The 23197-nt window shown below is 42.2% G+C and overlaps 1 protein-coding gene across 1 annotated transcript; it reads left to right on the plus strand.

Moving 5' to 3' along the window:
* Nucleotides 1-14987: 14987 nt before the first annotated feature.
* On the plus strand, nucleotides 14988-22511 carry LOC124009189 (aryl hydrocarbon receptor repressor-like). The gene is made up of 6 exons (XM_046320753.1): nucleotides 14988-16694; nucleotides 17774-17863; nucleotides 19764-19899; nucleotides 20226-20359; nucleotides 20614-20816; nucleotides 21169-22511. The coding sequence occupies exons 1-6, from the start codon at nucleotides 16593-16595 to the stop codon at nucleotides 22214-22216; spliced, it is 1713 nt and encodes a 570-aa protein (XP_046176709.1). The 5' UTR covers nucleotides 14988-16592; the 3' UTR covers nucleotides 22217-22511.
* The last annotated feature ends 686 nt before the right edge of the window (nucleotides 22512-23197 follow it).

Raw genomic sequence — 23197 nt, forward strand, 5'->3', positions numbered from 1 at the left:
GCACTAGTGTACATTCTATATCATATGCATACAGTACTGTGCAATTCATTATCACAACCGTACAAAGTTTATTTGTTTTTTTAATGAAAATATTGTTTTGTACACTTGAGTTGCATCACATCCACTTTACCCTAGTGCTGTTTCCCTGTCATGAAGCTACAATTCTGTTAACATTATTAATGAGAACATTTAGACAACATTTTAGACAACATTTAGACAGCTGAAAGAATATTATTTATCACACATGGATCAAAGTAGAAGGGTGGTATGAATCATCAGGCTGGGTGTAACACATTCAGATAGCTAGATGGTCATTAGATAAGAGCTGAAGTTTCTGAAGTAGTGCTGAACTAGGTTCTTCATGGACCGCTACAGCAGGCATACAAGACATCACGAGCCTTTTGATATTTTCACCATGCACACTCCTACCTCTGTCCTACTTTTCTACGTATTTGACAAGGTTTACTACATTGAGAGAATGAAAGTGGAAAACATGACCAAACAGATATTTGACCCATGCATGCATGACGCCACTGTGGCACCCTTGATCATTCAGCCAGATTGTATTGGATTAACATGCCTGGTAGCCTATATGAACTATTGCAATATACTTATATGTTGGTTAAATGTACCTTGTTATTTTTTTCTGTGTCATTTCCAGTCCCTTCTGTAATTAAATATGTTAGGTCAATGTGGTGTTGCTACATGTGTTAACTTAATTGTATTATCTGATTCAGAACAGGTTTTGACTCAAATGGCCATATATGTTAAACGAGGTGTCAGCCATCAGCTATTTATGACTTCTTTGCAATATACAATACGTCATTAGATATATATATATCTAATGACGGAAATTAGTAGCTCTGCTCTTTTCACTAATATCAGTAGCTACAAACTTAAAGTAATTGTACTGTCCAATTGAAATCTCCCATCCTCAGTTACAGCAGAACAGAAAACAAATATTAAAGCATTTTCCCTCATTAGGGATGTAATGAGCTTGTCTCTTTCTGTGGCCATGCTGGAGCTGGTGGGTATCTTTGCATGAATAGTCTCATGTCAATAATTGTGTAGATTGGCCCTGCACAACAAAAGGCGTGAGTGGCAGACCCCAAACCACTAAATATTTTGGTCCATCAAGGACAAGCTGAGAGCACAGCGTGCAGCAGAGCGAAATCCTTTGTTGTCCCAACACTATTGTTGGACTGTTGTCGGGCACAATTATGCTCAAATTTGATCACCCAGTACTCAACTCCCCGAGTTGATCACCAAGTCTGATTTTATGACCCCTGGATAAGACTAAATGAACCACTACAAATATTGGTTAAGATTTGACCCTCAAACACAAGAATATATTCCAGTTTCAACAGGTGGTTGTTTTTTTATAGGTTTTTAGCACCCTACAAACCTTCAGGTTTAGAGTAGATGTTATTTACAGCTACAGCCTGAGACAATGCTGTAGCTGTTACACCACTAACACAGGATGTGTGCCAGAACTGTGGTTTTCTTGTTTTTCAGTCATCTCTCATTTTGTGTGCTATTTGCTTAGTACATTTGTGAATAATCTTGATGACGTATCTCATTCAGCTGACACAGTGTGTGAGTAAGGGGGGTCGGTGCTGTTCTTTTAAAGGACACTGTATAAGGACATATCATATATTATAAACTGGGTGGGTCGAGCCCTGACTGCTGATTGGCTAACAGTCGTGGTATATCAGTCCGTATTCCACGGGAATGACGAAACATGTATTTTTATTGTTCAAATTACTTTAGTAACCAGTTTATAATAGCAATAAGGCACCTCGGGGTTTGTGTTATATGGCCAATATACCACGACTAAGGGCTGTATCCAGGCAATCCTAATTGCGACGTGCCTAAGAACAGCCCTTAGCCGTGGTATATTGGCCATATACCACACCCCCCCGGGCCTTATTGCTTAAATATATGCAATTTAGCAGACGCTTTTATCCAAAGCGACTTCGTCATGTGTGCATACATTTTTATGTATGGGTGGTCCCAGCGGGAATCGTTGTAAGCACCATGCTCTACCGACTTAGCCACACAGGAGCATAATAACACTGTAAACCCCTATGGCCTTATGAATGGGTGTGCAGTACAAGTTGTGCTATGTACTGTTCCTCCTTTTTGTCAGCAGCTGTGGTTCCCCTTGCCAGGTTCCATTCATCAGGCCCATTTAGACATCACGCACTCTTGTACGGTCTTCACTGCTGATCGCAATAAGCCCACAGAGTGGTTAATAGGATTGAGGCATGCACTTCACTTCATTGCAGTGAGCTCAATTCTAAAAGGGCAGGTAAAGTGATGGGGTGGCAGGTAGCCTAGCGGTTAAGAGCATTGGGCCAGTAACCGAAAGATCACTGGTTTGAATCACTGAGCATGGGATGTGCCCTTGCGCATGGCACCTAAACCTAAATGCTCCTGTAAGTCGCTCCAGATAAGAGCGCCTGCTAAATGACTAAATCGTCAATATAAAACGATAGAACTAGTAGAAACTACATGGCTCACTGTGGTTTCAGGTATGTGTCCTTGCAGGTAGGATCACAGTGTCAATGGTAAATAATACCATGGTTCTGATACTGCCTGTTGCACATTCATCATGAAAAGGCTTCTCTTTGATCAGACTAGAAAAGGATGTGATGGATTCATAAGAATCCCCAAAAGTCCATAGAAATAATGTCATTTTCCATGCTGTTCCTAAAATGTTACCTGAAGCTTGATGTATGCTGAGCGTTTTGTCAACGCCAGCTAACTTGCCTGTTTGATTTCCATGAGCTGACATGACAGTGTATTTCTGTGGAATACAGAGTAATGGGGGAAATGATCATGAAAGATATTAGGAAGCTGTGATGTGCTCCAGCACATGAGGGAGTAATTGTGCACTAGTGAAAGTGTCAGGGAAGGCATAGTCAGATCAGAGAGTTAATGAATGCTCCACTTTCTCCCGAGTACATCGCGTGACTGCTCCCTGGCAAGGCCCGCGGCTGCCCTCAGGGCTCATTGTAATGCTCAAGAAAGAAAGGTATGTACCAAGTGCACTATGCCACAATGTTGGGTTTTATAGATCAGCTTTGCTTGGTCGGAATCTGATGCCTTCACATGACACGAGGAGGATGCTGTGTGTGAATATGAACGATGGCTTTCAAATGTGATTATTTTTTGATTTTGTTTATGATCTATCACGTATTGTAAACACAATTTGAATGGGTTATAATCAAATAATTATATACTGTACCTAAATTGTTGAATCAGATCCGACTTTCATGGAATTATATCCCAGATGTGGCCAAATTAAGTAATTCAAATGAAGCTAATCCGTATTTGAGGCGCTGCCAGGTGAGTGGATTTGACCACGTGAAAGCAAGAGAGGTAGACTGGGTAATCGTCCATAACCTTTAAATGCTCTTCTGGAAACACACTGTATGTACAGAGTGATAGTCTTCATAGGGAAATGCAGAAAATGTTCTAGGTTTGATTTAATGACATTGATAGTGATGAGTGACAGGGTTTTGAAATGTTATACAGTTGGTACAAAGAGAGGCACATTTTGAAGTACCAATGAGAAAGCATTACTTTAATGTAAAACCTTTTGGTGTAAGTACTGTGAATGCTTTGAAGTGTAGTGTTTCGCACTGCAGTCTGGTTACAGGTCCTTATTTCCCATTCCAGTTACATGTAGTGTTTATCATCAAGGGGCTAAAATGGAACCAGTAAACAGAAGAGGTCTTGAGTTCTCCCATCTCCATGTTTACTGGAGGGCAGAGTGTTACACTGCTGTTTGGCAGCTGCAAAACCTTCTCTGGCAGATTCCCTTCAGCTTGCGTGCAGATCGGGGAAATTCCAGTTCCCTCTTGTTTCTAGTCATCATGTTTGAATAGACTGTTTTTCAATACGGATCAGAAACATTCCTTCCAATGGATCCAAGCAATTAACTCCTGATTCTAATATGGGCCAGGATCATTTACAATCATATAGCTTTTCTCAAATCCCATTTGTTGTTACACTTAATCCAGAAAGCTATTGTTCACTTCATTTGTTTTTAGAAAAAGGGTCCAATTAATTTAGCTTGTTCTGTTTGTACCACATAATTATTATCATTAAAAATGATTATCATTCTTTACAGATGTCATGTTATATCATATAGTACGTACAGTATGTTTGATCCAGTGAATGTATTTTTTGTATTCTTGCTGATATTCAGTCACCAGATTATCGGTTAAAGTGTTCAATCAGCTCAAAGGCGATATTCACAGAGTGAAAATATATTCTGGTTTGTCTGCACGCAATAGCGTGAGGTAGTGACCCCAAGATGTCATAAGGCAGGGGCACTACTCTTGGTCTTCTTGCACAGAGACTGCAGTGCTAACCGATTTGGCACAAGCCCTTTTGTCTAAAAAGATTGATTTTTAATGTGACATCAGATCATAAAAAAACATTCCATCAGCTTAATCTCTAATCACACCCTCTTAACAAGCATTTTCACCACTGATATTGTGATGCATTTTGGCATGATAACAATGAAAGCTGCAAGACAACAAATTTATGTTAATGGAAACAGACAAATAGACAAATGTTCAAAAGTGAAGATGACAGGGGTTGATCCTCTGTAATAGCATACAGTAGTAGCATACCAACTTCAGGGCTTCTAGTGTTTCAACAGACATGCTTTTCTACAACAAATCCAACTGTTCTTCGGACTAATCACTCTACCACTTGTCACTTCATATACAACTCTATCGACTCAAGAACGTAATCTCTGACCCCCCCCCCATCCCACAAAGGCTACTGTCACCAAATTATTTTCATGTGAACTCGCACTCCATGCTTTGTCTATAGCAGTACTGTCGTTGATCATCAATGAGACATGACATGATTTCATGGCACAACATAGCTAGCACACACATCCCTGCGTGACAGGGCCATAAGAAAACACAGTCTGTTTATTAATGATCCCCCTCCCCCCTCTCTTTTAATCTAGGGGTTAGAACTAAGATGATAGCTAAACTTCTCACCAGCTCTGGCGCCCTCGTGAGACAGACGCACAATTGCTTCCATCAGCTTGGGTGTCACTTTGGCCTGTAACCTAATTGGTGTTGAAAGAGCTACCATTACTAGGGATACATTGTCCATCTGCAGACTGCAGGACAGCACCATATGTCTAGACGTGAACAAACCCCTGAAAACTGAAAGATAAGATCTCGGACTGGGGATTTAGGCAGTAACAATTGAGTTGAATTAATTTGTTAAATTAAGCTTTTAAATTAGGTAGGTATATTATGGTAGTTACGGTAATGTGTAAACAACAATGATATAATTTCATAAGATGTAGGTTCAACATGGCTGTGAAAATAAGTAGTCTTATTTAGATTTCAGATTTCGCTCCTCAAGTAACTTTACTGATGTTTATATAGGCTACTCTTTATTTTTGAGATTTAAAAAAATTGATTTAACCTTTTATTTAACTAGCCAAGTCAGTTAAGTACAAAGTCTTATTTACAATGACGGCCAAACCCTAACCCGGATGATGCTGGGCCAATTGTGCACCTCCCTATGGGACTCCAAATCAATGTTGTGGTACAGCCAGGAATCGAACCAGGGTCTGTAGTGACGCCTCTAGCACTGAGATGCAGTGCCTTAGACCGCTGCGCCACTCTTCTTGAGATTCCCAGTGATTTATCCTCTCCTCTGAAGCTTATTTATCCTCTCCTCTGCACCTTACACTGACCCTCTGAAGACTTGCATTACTGTAGTAGCTACTCAAAGTAATGTCAATCAGCAAGGGTGAAATGTCGCATGTTGACGTTTATTGGGATGAGTCTAGTCCTGTAGGCAGAACTGAGTGATTTCTGCTATATGGGCCAGCTGCAAAGTAAAAATGGGATATATTGTAAAAATGAAGGAAAAAAATGTAAGGTTATGTTTAGGTTTAAAATCAGATTTTACGACTTTGTGTCTGTGCCAGCTAGTGACAGCTGCAGAGCTGCCTCCAAAACAAGATTCATGACGAAAGACACTAACCTGCAAATTAGTCCTAGAAGTGAAAACCTCCTCCCTGCCTCTCATCCAGTTCACCTCACAAAACCCAGTGATTGATACAAAGGTATCACTCAAAAATACAAGGACGAGAGGTGAAAATGTTTGCTCTTAGAGCCATTGAGGAGGAAAACCTCACAGTGTTAGTAACAGTAGAGCCCTCCTGATACAGGTAAGTACTGTAACTACTTGTGACTGAGTAATGACTTTTAGCCTCTTAGGAAGTCGGCACACGGTCTCTTTAAGAGGCTCTTCGTGTAGTAGTGGTGTAGTTAAGCTCACCAGCCGAGCAGTTGCGTGACTGCAGCAGACTGGGTTCTGACCTCAGAAACGGTTATGAAAACGATCTGTAGATCAGTGCAACGAGTAGAAGACCAGCCCTGCAGAAATGAGTGACCCTTATTGCCTTTACAGCACTACACAGAGACCAGGACATATGTTTTTACAGATGTTAATTAAGATTGATTCACATACCCAGTCTAGAGGTGGTATGGAGCAGGAAGCTCCATTGACTTCAATGTGAGTTATTATACTGTACCTTTCTTAAAAGCTTTCTATGACATTTATAGCGTAGTTAAGTCAGCGTTTAGAAGGTTGATATATTTATTTGGTGTCCATGATGTCATTATTTCGTATACGCTTTACCCCTCCATAGCCACCCAGACTTTTTTGCTTTGTGTAGTACTGCTGTATACATGTTCCAAGCCAATGAAATTAAAGAATTAAAGGCTCTGGTCTGAATGCATTAGTCATGGCATTGCTTATGCTTGGCAGCTGCATATTCCTCTTGTCTAATTCACTTCTCTACCTCATTACTCTACTGGCAGATGTGTTTTTAGAGAGAAATGCTCATGGGCAATTGTTATTAGCCTCTACATTTGCTGGTTTGTATGACAATCTTTTGAGATAAATCTTGCTGTTTTATACTTACAAGGTCAATTGAATGTTATCAGTCAACATGGGGAGGGAGAAACCCTGTGTATTCTGCACCAGGATCAGGTATCAGTCAATATGGGGAGGGAGAAACCCTGTGTATTCTGCACCAGGATCAGGTATCAGTCAATATGGGGAGGGAGAAACCCTGTGTAGTATTCTGCACCAGGATCAGGTATCAGTCAATATGGAGAGGGAGAAACCCTGTGTATTCTGCACCAGGATCAGGTATCAGTCAATATGGAGAGGGAGAAACCCTGTGTATTCTGCACCAGGATCAGGTATCAGTCAATATGGAGAGGGAGAAACCCTGTGTATTCTGCACCAGGATCAGGTATCAGTCAATATGGAGAGGGAGAAACCCTGTGTATTCTGCACCAGGATCAGGTATCAGTCAATATGGAGAGGGAGAAACCCTGTGTATTCTGCACCAGGATCAGGTATCAGTCAATATGGAGAGGGAGAAACCCTGTGTATTCTGCACCAGGATCAGGTATCAGTCAATATGGAGAGGGAGAAACCCTGTGTATTCTGCACCAGGATCAGGTATCAGTCAATATGGAGAGGGAGAAACCCTGTGTATTCTGCACCAGGATCAGGTATCAGTCAATATGGAGAGGGAGAAACCCTGTGTATTCTGCACCAGGATCAGGTATCAGTCAATATGGAGAGGGAGAAACCCTGTGTATTCTGCACCAGGATCAGGTATCAGTCAATATGGGGAGGTAGAAACCCTGTGTATTCTGCACCAGGATCAGGTATCAGTCAATATGGAGAGGGAGAAACCCTGTGTATTCTGCACCAGGATCAGGTATCAGTCAATATGGGGAGGTAGAAACCCTGTGTATTCTGCACCAGGATCAGGTATCAGTCAATATGGAGAGGGAGAAACCCTGTGTATTCTGCACCAGGATCAGGGAACTCCTGTTGTATATGGGACACCACTCGGACATTACCACCAGACAAAATGGTGGTAGCACAGTATCTGTATTGGCTGGCAATGACAATGAAAGGTGCACATTTCTACAGTGTGTATATATATTTATGCCATTTAGCAGACGCTTTTATCCAAAGCGACTTACAGTCATGTGTGCATACATTCGACGTATGGGTGTTCCCGGGAATCGAACCCACTACCCTGGCGTTACAAGCGCCATGCTCCACCAACTGAGCTACAGAACCAGCTACAGAACCATAGAAGCAGTAGAACACTGCTTCTATGGTATTATGTAAAGGGTTTATTCTACATGGATCTGTTCCTACATTTGAAAGTTAACAAAACACTTAGTGTAGAATATCTACATAAATTCAGCAATTGCGTTTTTGCTCATATTAATCTGTAGGCTATTGACCTATTCAAAGGTAATTTGCTGTCATTTGATTGCTGTTTTGTTTCATATTGTGTTCGATTGTTGCATTGCTGTAATCAGGGCACCACAAGGGTGCCCTCATTGACAAGGAATAAGACCCTTATTCACAAGGAATAAGACCCAGGTATCAATGAGAGTGTCAAATTTGGTTAACAAATAATGTAATGGCTTATTTGCTGCGTGTGGCCTATTTGATCAAATAGATGTTTTGTGATGCTTCAGTTGTTACAAGTGTACTGATATGCCCTGTCTTTGTCTAGAATGGTCCCACCTGATCTTGCCTCCTCCTAACTGCCTTCCATTTTTGAAAACATTTATTTTCATTGTTAGAGTGGTCAGTTGAGTATTTTTCTTTTCTTCTGTGGTATAGCTAGGGCTTTTCAGTCTCAAACGCCCGTGACCTTTGAATGCGTTGGGGGCGATGAAACAACAGAGCCCTACTTAATGAAGGGACGCAAAGAGGGCGGCGGTGCGAATTGCACGTGAAGTTAGGCAAAAGGCAGCATGATTTGTTGACATTATTGTAATCCAAACCCATTCTTAATTTACTCGTTGTGACGCACTGAGGTTCCAAACTGTTTTAAACAAGTCTGACTTTATACCAAAATTATTTTATTTATACTTTTTAGTCAAGTTTGATACTAGAATAAAGGTGTCTGACTCATATCGATGCCACATTGGCCATTTTCAAGAGATTAGTTGGTTTCAGGGGCAGTCGCTCTTTAAAGGTCAGTGGCTTTATGTTGGGTTTCATTAAATGCCCAGTGCAGTCAACAATGTGATTTTCCTGTGATTTATATACACTGAGTGTATAAAACATGAGGAACACTTGCTATTTCTATGACATGAATTGATTAGGTGAAAGCTATGATCCCTTATTGATGTCACCTGTTAAATCCACTTCAATCAGTGTAGATGAAGGGGAGGAGACCGGTTAAAGAAGGATTTTTAAGCCTTGAGACAATTTAGACATGGATTGTGTTTGTGTGCCATTCAGAGGGTGAAGGGGCAAGACAAAAAAATGTAAGTGCCTTTGACCGGGATTTGGTAGTAGGTGCCAGGTGTACCGGTTTGACTGTGTCAAGAACTGCAACGCTGCTGTTTTTTTTCACTCAACAGAGTTTGGAACAATATTGTGAAAATTATGATAATGCCCTTTTAGCATAAGAGCTGTTTGAAAAGACCCGGCCTGAATTTATAGCCTGTTTGGGTGGGATGGAGATTTGGCCTGCCTGGTGACATCACCAGTTAGTTCAGTTTCCCCCTCCCCACTCAGACCACTCCCAGACAGTCCAAACAAAATAGCTTGAGAAGCTATTTTAGTTTATTTTTAGCAATTTGAATTGAAAACAATCACAGTAAGGTACTTACCCAGGAATGATTTAATGTTGAGATGAAAACTGCTGCATTGGACCTTTTAATGCAAGGCGGTACAAATACTTATTGAAAACACAACTCCCGGCTTGCTTTTTTGTGTGCTCAGTTTTATTTTGCATGCAAGCAACCATACAAAACAACACACAAACCAAGATTGGTATTAAGATTATTTTCGGCTTTTCTTTATGACTCCCATGATGTCACTTGGCTTTTATGCAATCTGCTCCTTGGCTAAATGGCTGTCTCTCAAACATAAAACCTATAACAATGGCATTATATATAGTTAATGGAACAACTACCAGGGCCTGCTGGCCTGGAATTCTGAAGACTGATTTTGAAAGTGGAATGGAATTGAGGGTATATCATTTGGGTAATTCTACACATAGTTGGTTGGCTATAGCTCAAAAGCTGATTACAGAAGCAAATTAGATCACTAATAGTTCCAAAACTTACAAAGGCATTATTTTGGGGGTAGGTGTTCGTTGCTCTCCTTGACTCATTGTCAGTGGATTAAAATGATTGCCTTGAATCCAGAATTGAGAGTTTTTTTCCCCCTTCAAAGTTTGGAGGTAAAGAGTCATTATGATGGTCAATGTTAGTCCAATCACCATGGTTTCTGACATCTGAGATTGGTGTTTGTAATTCTCATGTTTATAATATTACAAAAATATGTTGTTTTATAAAAAGATCATGAACCAGAGCATTTGGGCAGTGTTGTCATTCCATTCCCACCGACACTATTTCCCCTGCATAAACAGACATCTGGTTGTAAATGTAACGTTGACTGTCTGTCAGGGGAGTGTCTGGGTTTGATTAGCATGTCATCTCCCATCAACAACGGCCCCAGTAGTGTATCCCAGGGAGAGAGAGAGTTGGTCCTTTTCAATATATTCTTTACTAAATCAAAAGATAAACATACAGTTTTGTAGCTTTCATGCTGTAGGTATATCTATCATGTCAGAGTCGGACAGCTGTTGCATCAGGCCAGATACAGTATATGAGAAAGGAATGTGTATTTGGAACAAAACTTTTTCTGTGGGAAAAAAAAACTATTTTCAACCACAAATTAAGATATTGTTGAAATGAACAATGAACTATGCAATTCTTCAGTTCAGCGACATTACTTAGTGGTCCTCTGAGTATTTTTACAACTACCTGTAGGAATTTGATTTGACTGTTGCTAACTGTCCTCACTATGACAACAACGGCTCTATAACTGAAAACATTCTTGTTGTATTTGACTCTTTATTTAAAAAGATACGGCATTTGGATGTGCAGCATGCCCCTAATGGTAATGAAGCTCGGTTTATGGACCTTTTGTTTTCATGTGTTCCGTGTCAATGTGTGAAGTAGCAGACATCTGCTTTCCTTTTAGAGCACAGATTTAAAGATTCTCCCCACCATGTTTTTCCAGTCAAGCACTGAAAGCTGCCCAGGCTCCAGTCAGTGGATTGCGTGTAAATTACAGTATGTACATGTGTCAGTATATGAGCCATTGTCTGCTGTGAAATTCTCCCCATTTGGGCTCGGAAACACAGCACAGACGTTGAGTGCCATGAGGGTGACAGATTCAAACGTCTGAACACTGTTGGGTCTGTCACACCGCAGGCTTTTAACCTGAAGTGTTCAGGCCTCAGTGACCCTGTCAGGGCCTGTTGTGGAGTGATGCTGCACACCACAGAACAGTGTTGGGATGTCACTGAAAGAGAGCACGCTCAGAGCCAGGCGGGAGGAGAGCAGGAGCGGGAGCCGCCGGAACCCCCCTCACGCAACGCCTGGGATTCCGTGCAGGGGAAGGATTTACACGGCACGCTTTGGGAGTCCCACAGCTTCACACTCTCTTCCCCCCTTTTACCTACTAATTCCCTGCTCTGTTATTTTCTGTTCCTCTCCCCATTCTCGATATGAAGTATTTACTCAGCTGACACAAAACAGGTGAAATCACACCCACACATTCTCTGTTTCTCTCACACTGGTACAGCAGAGGCAATAGTCATATAAGTGATGTTGCTCGCTATCTCTTTTTCTTCTTCACTCTATTTCTTTCCTCTTTGACTTATTCCCAAAGAACAAAACACTTTTGAGTTTCCAAATCCCCCATTCTCATATCGCCAGGTAGTTTTGAACAATTCTGGGGTGTTGGCTCAGGTCAGCAATGACATAGTTGAAGCTCGTGGGGAGGGGTCCGTTGTCTGATGGTAGACAATAGGATTCTTCTGCTACTCAGCAAACCGCTCAGACAATCTTACAACCGCTTCAATATTCATATATAAAGGATGGTATTGTTTTTCAGACACAGTCAACGTGTCACTAAGTCCTGGCACAGAAACTGTGGGATCCAAGCTTGCTTTTAACATCTTTAAATGGGTGGTTTGTAATTCTCACATTTTCTAGTTTGACCTCAACAGTCTCACCATGTTAACATTCAGCTGAATTAAGTCTGGTCCACTAATAACAATTCCTTCATTTTTATGGTCTGTGGACAATTGACTTTGTCCTCTTTTGTTTCTGGTGAGAGTCTGCCAGTATAGCAGCAGTGACCATACCATGTCAATAGTCACCAGAGGGACATTTTGGCAAATAAGAGTACAACATCCAGCCATAGATACTGTACCTCTTTAAGACTGTGTTAATATTGGAACTTACTAACACAAGTGCATAATTCGTTTTCCTGCTATTTCCTCCAAGGCAGCATCACATCAACATTAACATGGATGCTATTGCTAGCTACAGTCGTTTGACTTACAGTACCAGTCAAAGGTTTGGACACACCTACGCATTCCAGGGTTTTTCTTTATGTTCATTATTTTCTACATTGTAGAATACTAGTGAAGACATCAAAACTGTGAAATAACACATATGTAATCATGTAATAACCAGAAAAGTGTTAAACAAATCAAAATATATTTTATATTTGAGATTCATCAAAGTAGCCACCCTTTGCCTTGATGACAACGTTGCACACTCTTGGCATGCTCTTAACCAGCTTCATGAGGTAGTCACCTGGAATGTATTTCAATAAACAGTTGTGCCTTGTTCATTTGTGGAATTTATTTCCTTCTTATTGCGTTTGAGCCAATCAGTGTTGTGACAAGGTAGGGGTGGTATACAGAAGATAGCCCTATTTGGTAAAATACCAAGTCCATATTATTGCAAGAACTGATAATTTGTTTTTAAACAGGACAATGACCGAACACACGTCCAGGCTGTGTAAAGGCTATTTAACCAAGAAGGAGAGTGATGGAGTGCTGCATCAGATGACCTGGCCTCCATAATCACCCGACCTCAACCCAATTGACATGGTTTGGGATGAGTTGGACCCCGGAGTGAAGGAAAAGCAGCTATCAAGTGCTCAGCATATGTGGGAACTCCTTCAATACTGTTGGAAAAGCATTCCAGGTGAAGCTGGTTGAGAGAATGCCAAGAGTGTGCAACGCTGTCATCAAGGCAAAGGGTGGCTACTTTGAAGAATCTCAAATCTGTTCTGTCCTGGGAGTGATGGACAGAACAGAAGGAATGGCTGGGGATGTGAGTGGTGGTAGGTAACTGTTGGCTTGCCACTCGCCACTGCTTGACTCTATCTTCAGTCAGTCGTTCCTTCCCCTCCACAGCTACACATCCCTTCTTCCCTCTATCTTTCCCTCCCCCGCTAGCAGGTGTATGCCTCTGCCTGATTGCTGGGTTGGTGGGATATTCTGTGGCCTTATAGGTGATGTGTAGTGTGGTGGATGCTGGGATCCATCCAGCAGCAACCCTACCCCTCCTACCCCAACCCCCACGCACCACTCCCAGATCCCCCCTTCAGGCTTGCGTGATGAAAGCTGCTGTTTGTATTGATAATGGAGAGCCAAACCTCCAACTGGAGCACGTGATAATGAAATCATGGCCTGGATTAGCGTGCTGATTTGCCCTGCAACCGATCCCATGAGGAATCCTTGTGATGAGTCGGATTTCCATGGACTGTGGAGGGAACATTCATTAGAAATCGTGTCACAGGCAGACCGATGAAGTCAACTCTATCTGCTTGAATCACGCCACGAGACAAGCTATAGAGAGAATAAACTACGTGGAGTAGAGGGAATAGCATCCAGGCGATTCAATGTCAAAGTCAATTTGGGTGTACTTTCAAAAGCTTCAGTGTCCCGATGAAGAGTGATTGGTGCTGTGATGTGGTTATGAACCAGAGCCACTTTAGTGGATTCCGTTGTAAACACATCAGTGTATTAAGAACTAGCAAGCACACCATGTACTCTTCGGTTGATGGTAATAGGTCCATTTTTGGGCTAGTTAACTAGTATGGCTCCTCTCCATCTCGTGTAACAATGCGTGTGTACCTTTGGCAAAGATCACTCCCTCCATATGATCCATTTGATCATACTTATTGTATACAGTCACAAGCAGTGCTTATAGTGTTCATCTCATACAACCTACTGAATAAAACAACATCTAGAACAGATACAGTAGACACTCATCACAAGCCTCTGAAGGAAGAGTACAGTAAACGTGATTAAAGAATGAAACGTCATCTGAGTGATTTATGCCTTTGCCCTTGCTGTGACTGTGAGGACAACAGAAGCAAATATGAATGACTCATTGTGTGTTTGAGGGCAAGTGTATTAAAGGAAGCTTGTGTTTACATTTCACTGGATCCGCTGTGATTGAGGCGTAATGATCATTGACTGTAACAATGGCACCTCTCCCATTGAGTTCCTGTGGTCAGTTCAAGCAGTTTGTCTGAATGTGGAAATGTCAAACCAGTGGTAATCTAACTGGAATATATTGTGCATACAATTTTCTCTTGTTTTCACTGGTTCTTCCAGATGAGGCTCAGATGCTTTGTACTGTATGCGGTATCATTATCTTAGGAAGGGCAAAGATGTGCGTGCTCTTCATCATTGCCCTCATATAAGTTGTGACCTCTTTGTTGTAAGTGAGCATTAACATCCATTGTGAGTGGAAATTATATTGAATGTGCCTTCTATGAAACATACCAAGTTGTCTGTAGTAATTCCCAGCAAAGCATATGCTGGCTGTTTCCGACCAATAGGGAATGGCTGGAAGAGGAGTTGTTGGCACGATTGCTATTACTACTATTCAGTTTTTTTTTCATATCTTCCCCGGAGGGGGGTGTGTGTGTGTGTGTGTGTGTGTGTGTGTGTGTGTGTGTGTGTGTGTGTGTGTGTGTGTGTGTGTGTGTGTGTGTGTGTGTGTGTGTGTGTGTGTGTGTGTGTGTGTGTGTGTGTGTGTGTGTGTGTGTGCCTGCCACCAAGCGTGTGTGTGTGTTAGCTCATGTCCGTGCATGTGTTTGTGGGTGTCTCCATTAGCTCACTCCTAAAAGTAGAAATAATACAATTGATAGAGTGCATTTCCATGTTATCCATGCTTTCACCAATGCAGTTGTCATGGCATGCAGTATAGACTGTTGATGCTAAAAGGTATATCAACTAAAGGACATGATGTTTGTACAATTCCATAAGGAATAATGCCATGGATTTCCCACAGTCTTAGTTATTACCTTGACAGCGTATGTTTGTATGTAATACTATACGTATAAATGTAACTGCATGCATGATTTATCCCATCTACTAGGTATGTTGTTTCAGTTGCATTGTGGGCCTAATGTTTAGGCAGAGAATTCTGTGTAAGTTAGCAGTCATCAATATTTAATAGCTGTAGGTATTATAAAATTCTTTGTAGGCTAATGTAGCTTGCCATCTTACATGCAATGGCTTGAACAGGCGCCAGACCACTGTTAGGGATATGGAGGAGATTGACAGACGTTTTAGTTGCGTGACAGTGTCACCTCAGCCAGCCAGCTCCTACTCCCTCACTCTCCCCCTCTCTCTCTATCCATTTCTCCCTTCCTCTCTCTAGTGATCCTGACCTGGATTTCCTGGTTTAGTCATGGAGGGGGCAGCCAGGGAGCCAGGAGGGTGGGAATACGCTAATGAGGTGGCTTGGGGCCAATTTCCCGCCCATTTTCCTCCCTGACCCCCTTGTGCCGCTGGTGAATATACTGTATCTTTGTGCTGTGAACACGCAAAGGCTGTCAGACAGCAGGGACTCTCACACGCACTCTGGGCACAGTCACTTCTGCTCTGTGCTCTCCCTCTCTTGTCGTCCGGAAGATGCCACCGCACAGGGAAGCAGCAGAGCGGAGCAGGAGCAGGGGCAGCCTGGTACTGTACTGCCTCTCTCTCCCCTGTGTTTCCCAGGGAGAAAGGTGTAAACACTGCCTCTCTCTGGACACAGAATGCAGGATCCACACACCATTTAATCATAGCTTGAAGAAAAAGGGAGATAGGAAATGATGCTGTAAAAAAAGTTAAATAGCTCAAAAACTGAAAATATGAACGCTTTAGGAACATGTCACCACAGTGTGTGTGTACTGTACTGCCTCTCTGTGTGTGCATATTGCAGTAATGAGTTCATATCAGTATGAATTGAAATCTGAATTGTGAGAATTGTTCTTTTGGAATGGAGAATGTTACCTTTTTAATGTACCCTAATCGTCTGATATATATTTCATTTTTATTTCACCTTTATTTAACCAGGTAGGCAAGTTGAGAACAAGTTCTCATTATCCAATTGCAACCTGGCCAAGATAAAGCCAAGCAGTTCGACACATATAACAACACAGTTACACATGGAGTAAAACAAACATACAGTCAATAATACAGTAGAAAAATAAGTCTATATACAATGTGGGCAAATGAGGTGAGATAAGGGAGGTAAAGGAAAAACATTTTTTTTGATTACTTATCATACACTCCACATCTACAGTAATAAACCTGTTAGTCCCTTGGAAGTTGTCTTTTTTTCTCTCGTCCAGCCATCCAGGAGAAGCCATGCAGAAAGCACACCATGGAGTCGCCTGTGAACCACCAGGATACCAGAAAAGAGAGCCTGTCCATGGGGACCTCGGGGACCAGCAGCAGCGTGGTGGAGAGTGACCTCTTACTGGAGGTGAGACAAAGTGGAGCAGAAGGGTCAGGTTGTGGTTTGTCCTCCCAAGAGATCACTGATGAGAGTACTGATAGGGCTGGAAAACAGAAGGGAATGGGACGTCATAGTCTTGTGCCCAGTTGGTGAAAGACTAGGTTAAGACTAACAAACCATAAATACAACATGTTCATTAAACAGAATTAAATGCAATATGCCCTGACTGTGTTTTTTCTTAAAAGACACAATAAATACAATTGTTGAATGAAAAAATGACACAAAGTTGAATTTAGCCACATTGATTATTGAGGTTTAGAACATGTCTTGATGATATCGTGGCACAAAAGTGGAGCTGGTTGGATGATGAGTAAGATCAACCCTCCGCCCGGAACTACCCTCAGCCCTCCGTGTCTCAGAATACCCGTCCTCCCCAAACCCCCGCCCTGCCTGAACTCCCGCCCTCCCCTCCCACAATAGCGTGACACCAAAGCAGCCGACCATGATGCTGCTGAATGAAGATGGTGACACGGTTAGATCAGTATCACACTAGAGAGTGGGAAAAGAGGGCCCAGCTGACCTGGGCTGACTTGAATTAGACGGGAGGTGACAGGGCCTGCCAAGGAGCAGGCCAGAGACACGACAATGTCAACCACATCAGCTCCAGCACCAGCCAATACAGGGAAGTCAATGAGGAACTCTGCGTGTTGTTTCCTCCAGTTCTCCCTGTTATTCTCTTCAAATCAGGAGGCACGAAGAGAAGATTTTGTATGTTTCATTCCGATATCCATTCATTGTCGGAAATAAACATTTATCATCAAACTACTCATCAATCAAGTGCAACTGAAGTTTGTCCCCTGTGTGTTCTTAGTACACACATACAGTATGAATGACATTTATTATTTAAGTTTTAAGGCAGACAAAACGTTGACTTTGGTAATACTGAAAGTGTTGGAAAAGTATAAGAAATACAGAGGACAAATATACAGAACATTTTCTGATTCAGTTAAAAGAGATGATATCCTGAATTCATGTTCAGACATTTAACATGACTGTTAATGCCGTTGTGTATTATAACATGTGGGTCTGTCTCTTGTCTCTTCTAGTCCCTGACTGGGTTTGCCTTGGTGGTGAGCACAGATGGGTTGATCTTCTACACCTCCACCTCCATTGTGGACTACTTGGGCTTTCATCAGGTATGTTTCAATCACACCTTGTATTCTCAAAGTCATGATAAATCAGAATTCACTTTGCTACTGAGGGTCAATGATCAATCAAGCCGTAATAAATGTAGCTGAAGTACAGTACCATTGTACAAGCCTTTCATATACAATTACATTCTGAGGAAACATTATACCGCATTGTAAAACTGTTTTATAGTAAACCACCAACAATAGAAAACATAACAACATTGACATGTCAAAAGTTGAAAACCAACCATGTCAAAAGTTGAAAACCAACCATGTCAAAAGTTGAAAACCAACCATGTCAAAAGTTGAAAACCAACCATGTCAAAAGTTGAAAACCAACCAACCATGTCAAAAGTTGAAAATAGCCAATTGTGTAGTTCACTGGATTTTAACAACATTTATTTTGTTCTAGAAGCAAACAGCTGGAATGTTTCCATTTAATTTACTTTGCAAGTTTGTAACTGTCCTTGTTGAGTGAATAGCTTTCTATAAGACCTAATTAAAGCTGGGGTTTTAACATGGGAAGGAGACTAAAGAGACAGTGATCGTTCCTCTGATGGGAATTGAGATGGTGTTGCTGTGTGTTCAACAAGCGGGGCGCTTCACAGGGCAAGTGTTCAAAGCGTTGCATGCAAAAGAAGCGGATATTATGGGAAGGTTGAATATATTAGTGGGAGTCTGTCGTTTTATGAACAGAGAGTATTACAAGTGTGGGCTGGGGTTGCAGGGTATTTCATCAGGATAGTGTTGCGTCTGTCCTCATGCAAGCAGCTCTAGTGTCACGCAAAGCACAAACAAGGCAGCGAGGAGGGCCACCCATCATCCCACTAACTGAGGAGAGGGGAGGTCGGAATCTATATTATACATGCAAACTGCAGGGAGTCATAACTCATCCCTCACCGATTCAACTGTTGTCACCAATTACCCTGCTGTGATACACATTGTATACAAGTCATTACTTAATGCTTTCACTATTTACTCCTCAGTTTTATTGATTTAAATCATCATTTATAGATCTTTGACTGGCAAACAGTTAAACAAAGCAGTTTGAAATGACTGAACCCACTCAGTAATGATGACAGCACAGTTACAAGCTCTTTATACATTCTGACTTTCCGTTTCACATCTAAGCTTTTCCTCTACAAAAACAATTATTTGAAAAAAAAAAGTTTATGCCATGTTTAGAATCAAGATCTCCCACATAGAGGGAGGGATGCTGATTGAACCGAGTCTGTCACAGAAGGTCCTCCCTCCCTCCCACACCCTTCTGGTCAGCGGTGGGAAACCGAAAAACAGAAGAGTTAAGTTCTCAGTGGGCTCGCTGCAGGCTAACACTTGCGGTGTCTGTCTAGAAACCTCCATTGCGTCTGACTATAGATGTGTTTCACCCGACCGTGACACAGGTTAAGTGGGGAGGTCAATGCGTTGACCAACCACAATGGACGGGTAACTGGGGGTTAATTGGTTGGAGGGCTGAATGTTTGATGACTCGTTCCTCCTTTACCACTGCTCCTCCCCGTCTCCTCCCCCTCTCCTCTCCTCCCCATCTCCTCCCCATCTCCTCCCCATCTCCTCCCTCTTCTCCTCCCCGTCTCCTCCCCCTCTCCTCCCCATCTCTTCCCCTCTCCTCCCCATCTCTTCCCCTCTCCTCCCCATCTCTTCCCCTCTCCTCCCATCTCCTCCCTCATCTCCTCCCCATCTCCTCTCCGTCTCCTCCCCTCTCCTCCCCATCTCCTCCCCTCTCCTCCCCTCTCCCTCTTCATCTCCTCCCTCTTCTCCTCCCCTCTCCGTCTCCTCCCCTCTTCTCCTCCCCATCTCCTCCCATGTCTCCTCCCCAACTCCTCCCCTCTCCCTCCTCCTCCCCGTCTCCTCCCATCTCCTCCCCTCTCCCTCTTCTCCTCCGTAGACGGATGTGATGCACCAGAATGTTTTTGATTATATCCATGTGGAAGAGCGGCAGGAGTTCAGAAGACAACTCCACTGGGCCATGGACCCCGGGCCCCAGGGGGCCTCCCTGGACCAGCACTCAGCCACAGGAATTGGTGTGTAGGTCATTTCCATCAACAGAACCTTTGTCTCTCTGTGGAACTGCTAAAGGATGCAGGAAAGCCCCTCATGATCACATGCAACTTGTCATTGACATTAGTTTCCATTCATGACCATTTTGTAGAGGGACAAAGGGATTAGTACATTAGTTGCTGTATACAAGACACAGAAAGAAAGAAAGGATACTGTATTTTATTTGTAATTTGCAATACTATCCTAAACCCCTCTCTGTAATATTGGTGGTTTGGAGACCAAAACAAATTTAAAGTAGCGTGTTTACTACATAGGTTGTACTAACAAAAATGCTGTGGCTGTCCTGTAGGTGATGACCTTGTGATGAGCAGTCTCTTCCATGCCCAGGAGCCTGACGGTGTTCCTCTAGAGCGCACCTCCTTCCTCACGCGCTGTTTCATTTCCCGAGTCCGTTGCTTGCTGGACAGCACCTCAGGCTTCCTGGTGAGTGAATACCTTGGCCCGCACAAGTACCTGACAATATCCACTCTTTTACAAATGGCATTAACCGTTATGCTCCACACAGTATGGAGTCAGTTCTGATTGGTCTATTCAGTAATGTATGTGCACTTTCTCCTTGGGGGTCTAGGTTAGGTTACTGTTACTGTAAAGCACAAATACTGTGAAGATATCTGTTGACATAAAAAGGGCTTTATAGTTCACTTTGATTGTTTGATTGATTTTTTAATGTTTGGCAGAGCATGCAGTTCCAGGGCAGCCTGAAGTTCCTGCAGGGCCAGAAGCAAAAGACAGACTCCGGGGCACTGCTGCCCCCCCAGCTGGCCCTGTTCTGTGTGGCCATGCCCCTCATGATTCCCTCCATCACAGAGCCGAAGATGAAGAACACGACGATCAGGAACAAGAACAAGGGCCCCGTCATCCCCACACCAGATAAGCACAGGTAAGCAGTACTGTGGGAGTGGTGAGCATGGGGAGAGCTGAGCAGTGAGCATTCTTTTTTAAATACTGTGTCTGTCTATATCATGGTTTTACTAAACACTTTTTGAAGGAGCCAGGCATGTACACCATTTAGCTTACAATCGATTTACAATTTAAGACACATGTTTATTACAGCATCAGTTTCAGAATCCAATCACTGGGTATGCTGAATTCAGTCAAATTACTACTTCATACTGTAAATGTACACAACTAGAATATTATATAATGCATACATGACCATGGATATATTTTCCTTAGCCATTTTCCTAAATAAAGGAATGCTGTCTGTCATATCTTTGTTTGTGTTCCCACAGTGACAAGAGGCATCGAAGCACCAGAGGTTCATGTGACAGCAGTGACTTATTGCTTCTGAATTGGTCCAGCAGCTCTACCAGAGACCCCTGCCACTACACCCCATGGGCACCCCTCTCCAAAGACGGCATCAGGTATAGGAACAATGGTTACTACACCCAGGAGGAGCCCATCAACTTCTGCCTGTCTTCCATGGGTGGTGGGCCCAAAGCTCAGAGCGTGAATCATCCATGGGACATCCGCACCGGGTCCACCATAAGAAAGGGCCCCAGCAGCAGCTACATACCATGCAGACAAGGCAAGTACAACAACCTGGGGAAGTCTGGAGCTTACAGGATGTCTCCAGGATATCACGCTAAAAGACAGGATGCCTCTCAGAACAAACTGTACGGAGGCCTCCACAGCCCAGAGGCGGAGAGCTTCTGTGAGGACGGCATGAAGGCAGACAACAACTACATGGGCGGCCATCTTGACTGTTACAATGGCATGGTGTTGCCTGAAACAGCCATAAAGACAGAGCAGGACTCTGACTCTGAGAACGGTTGCAACATCTACAGCATGCCCCACAACCTAGCCTGGGTGGGGAATGAGAAGCGCTACAGCATGGCCTACCCAGAAGAACCACAGGTGAAGTCGGAGGCTGACTACTATGACCAATACACCACCTGCCAAAGGAACAAGTCCAACATGAGCCCAACGCTCAACGGATACCACAAATACATATACCCAGTGGGGAGCAGGGCTCAGAAGGATCATAGGATACCTCACTCAGACCCTCTGTGTAGCAGTCAGGGAGCAAACTGTATGGTCAGCAATGTGTATGGGAATGGTACTGTGGAGCATAAAGGCTACATACAGCAAGACAACAAACTGAACTACGAGTTCAGGAATCATCTGGTCCACTCTATAAAAAGGGAACCCATGGACTCCCCTACTTGGTCTGACAATGGACATGACATTAGCCAAATACCCCTGCAGAGAAATATGATTCGCAACTGTGCATTGAATGATATTGTACACAAACAAAACCCATATATCTACATGCAATGAGGTCAATGGAAAATCTCATAAACCATCTGGGCACCACCTTGCTTCTTTATTGTATTGATGCATAATATGGCAGGGTGGGTAGTTATTTAATCTCAGGTAATCAGCAGTGTTACAAAGCAAAAATATATGGAAGCAAGGAGAGGTGTTTTAAGGACTTTGTACATAAGACACACAAGATAAATATAACTTTTTTTCAGATTTACAGGACCAGTCAAAAGTTTGGACACCTACTAATTCCATGGGTTTTCTTTTTTTTTTTTACATTGTAGAATAATAGTGAGGTCATCAAAACTATGAAAGAACACATATGGAATCATGTAGTAACCAAAAAAGTGTTCAAATCAAAATAGATTTGAGATTTTATATTCTTCAAAGTAGCCACCTTTACCTTGATGACAGCTTTGCACACTCTTGGCATTCTCTCAACCAGCTTCACGAGGTAGTCACCTGGATTGCATTTCAATTAACAGGTGTTGCTTGTTAAAAGTGAATTAAATTAATTATTCTTTGATAGGTTGAATTAATGTATTATTTTAACAGTGAGTTTGTCATTTTTGTGTTATAAATTGAGATTTAACAAAGCGTCACTTAACAGCTATTTACACACATTAATGTCTAAGGCGGTATCTGAACATAATAATGTCCAAATGTATTGCACAGCAATACTGTTAATTTATGTTCGTGGTCCATTGTTATATTTGTACATTTTTGTAAAATTGTAGTACATTCAAAAGAAATGTTAGGAACAAGCCAATGTTTTATTATATTTTGAAAAGATAAAAAAAAATACAGTATGTGAAATTATGACATGTTGCCTTACATATTCCATAGCGGCATAGCTGCAACATTTCTACAATTTCTATTATGCTGTTTTTAAAATAAAAATCTGTAAATTAATTTCTTTCTTTCAAAGCTATTCTACAAATTGTAATGCTTTAATTGCAGACTTGTTTCTAAACAACTTTTGGTAACACTTTTTAT

This window comes from Oncorhynchus gorbuscha, linkage group LG22, assembly GCF_021184085.1.
Source record: "Oncorhynchus gorbuscha isolate QuinsamMale2020 ecotype Even-year linkage group LG22, OgorEven_v1.0, whole genome shotgun sequence".
Classification (NCBI taxonomy): domain Eukaryota; kingdom Metazoa; phylum Chordata; class Actinopteri; order Salmoniformes; family Salmonidae; genus Oncorhynchus; species Oncorhynchus gorbuscha.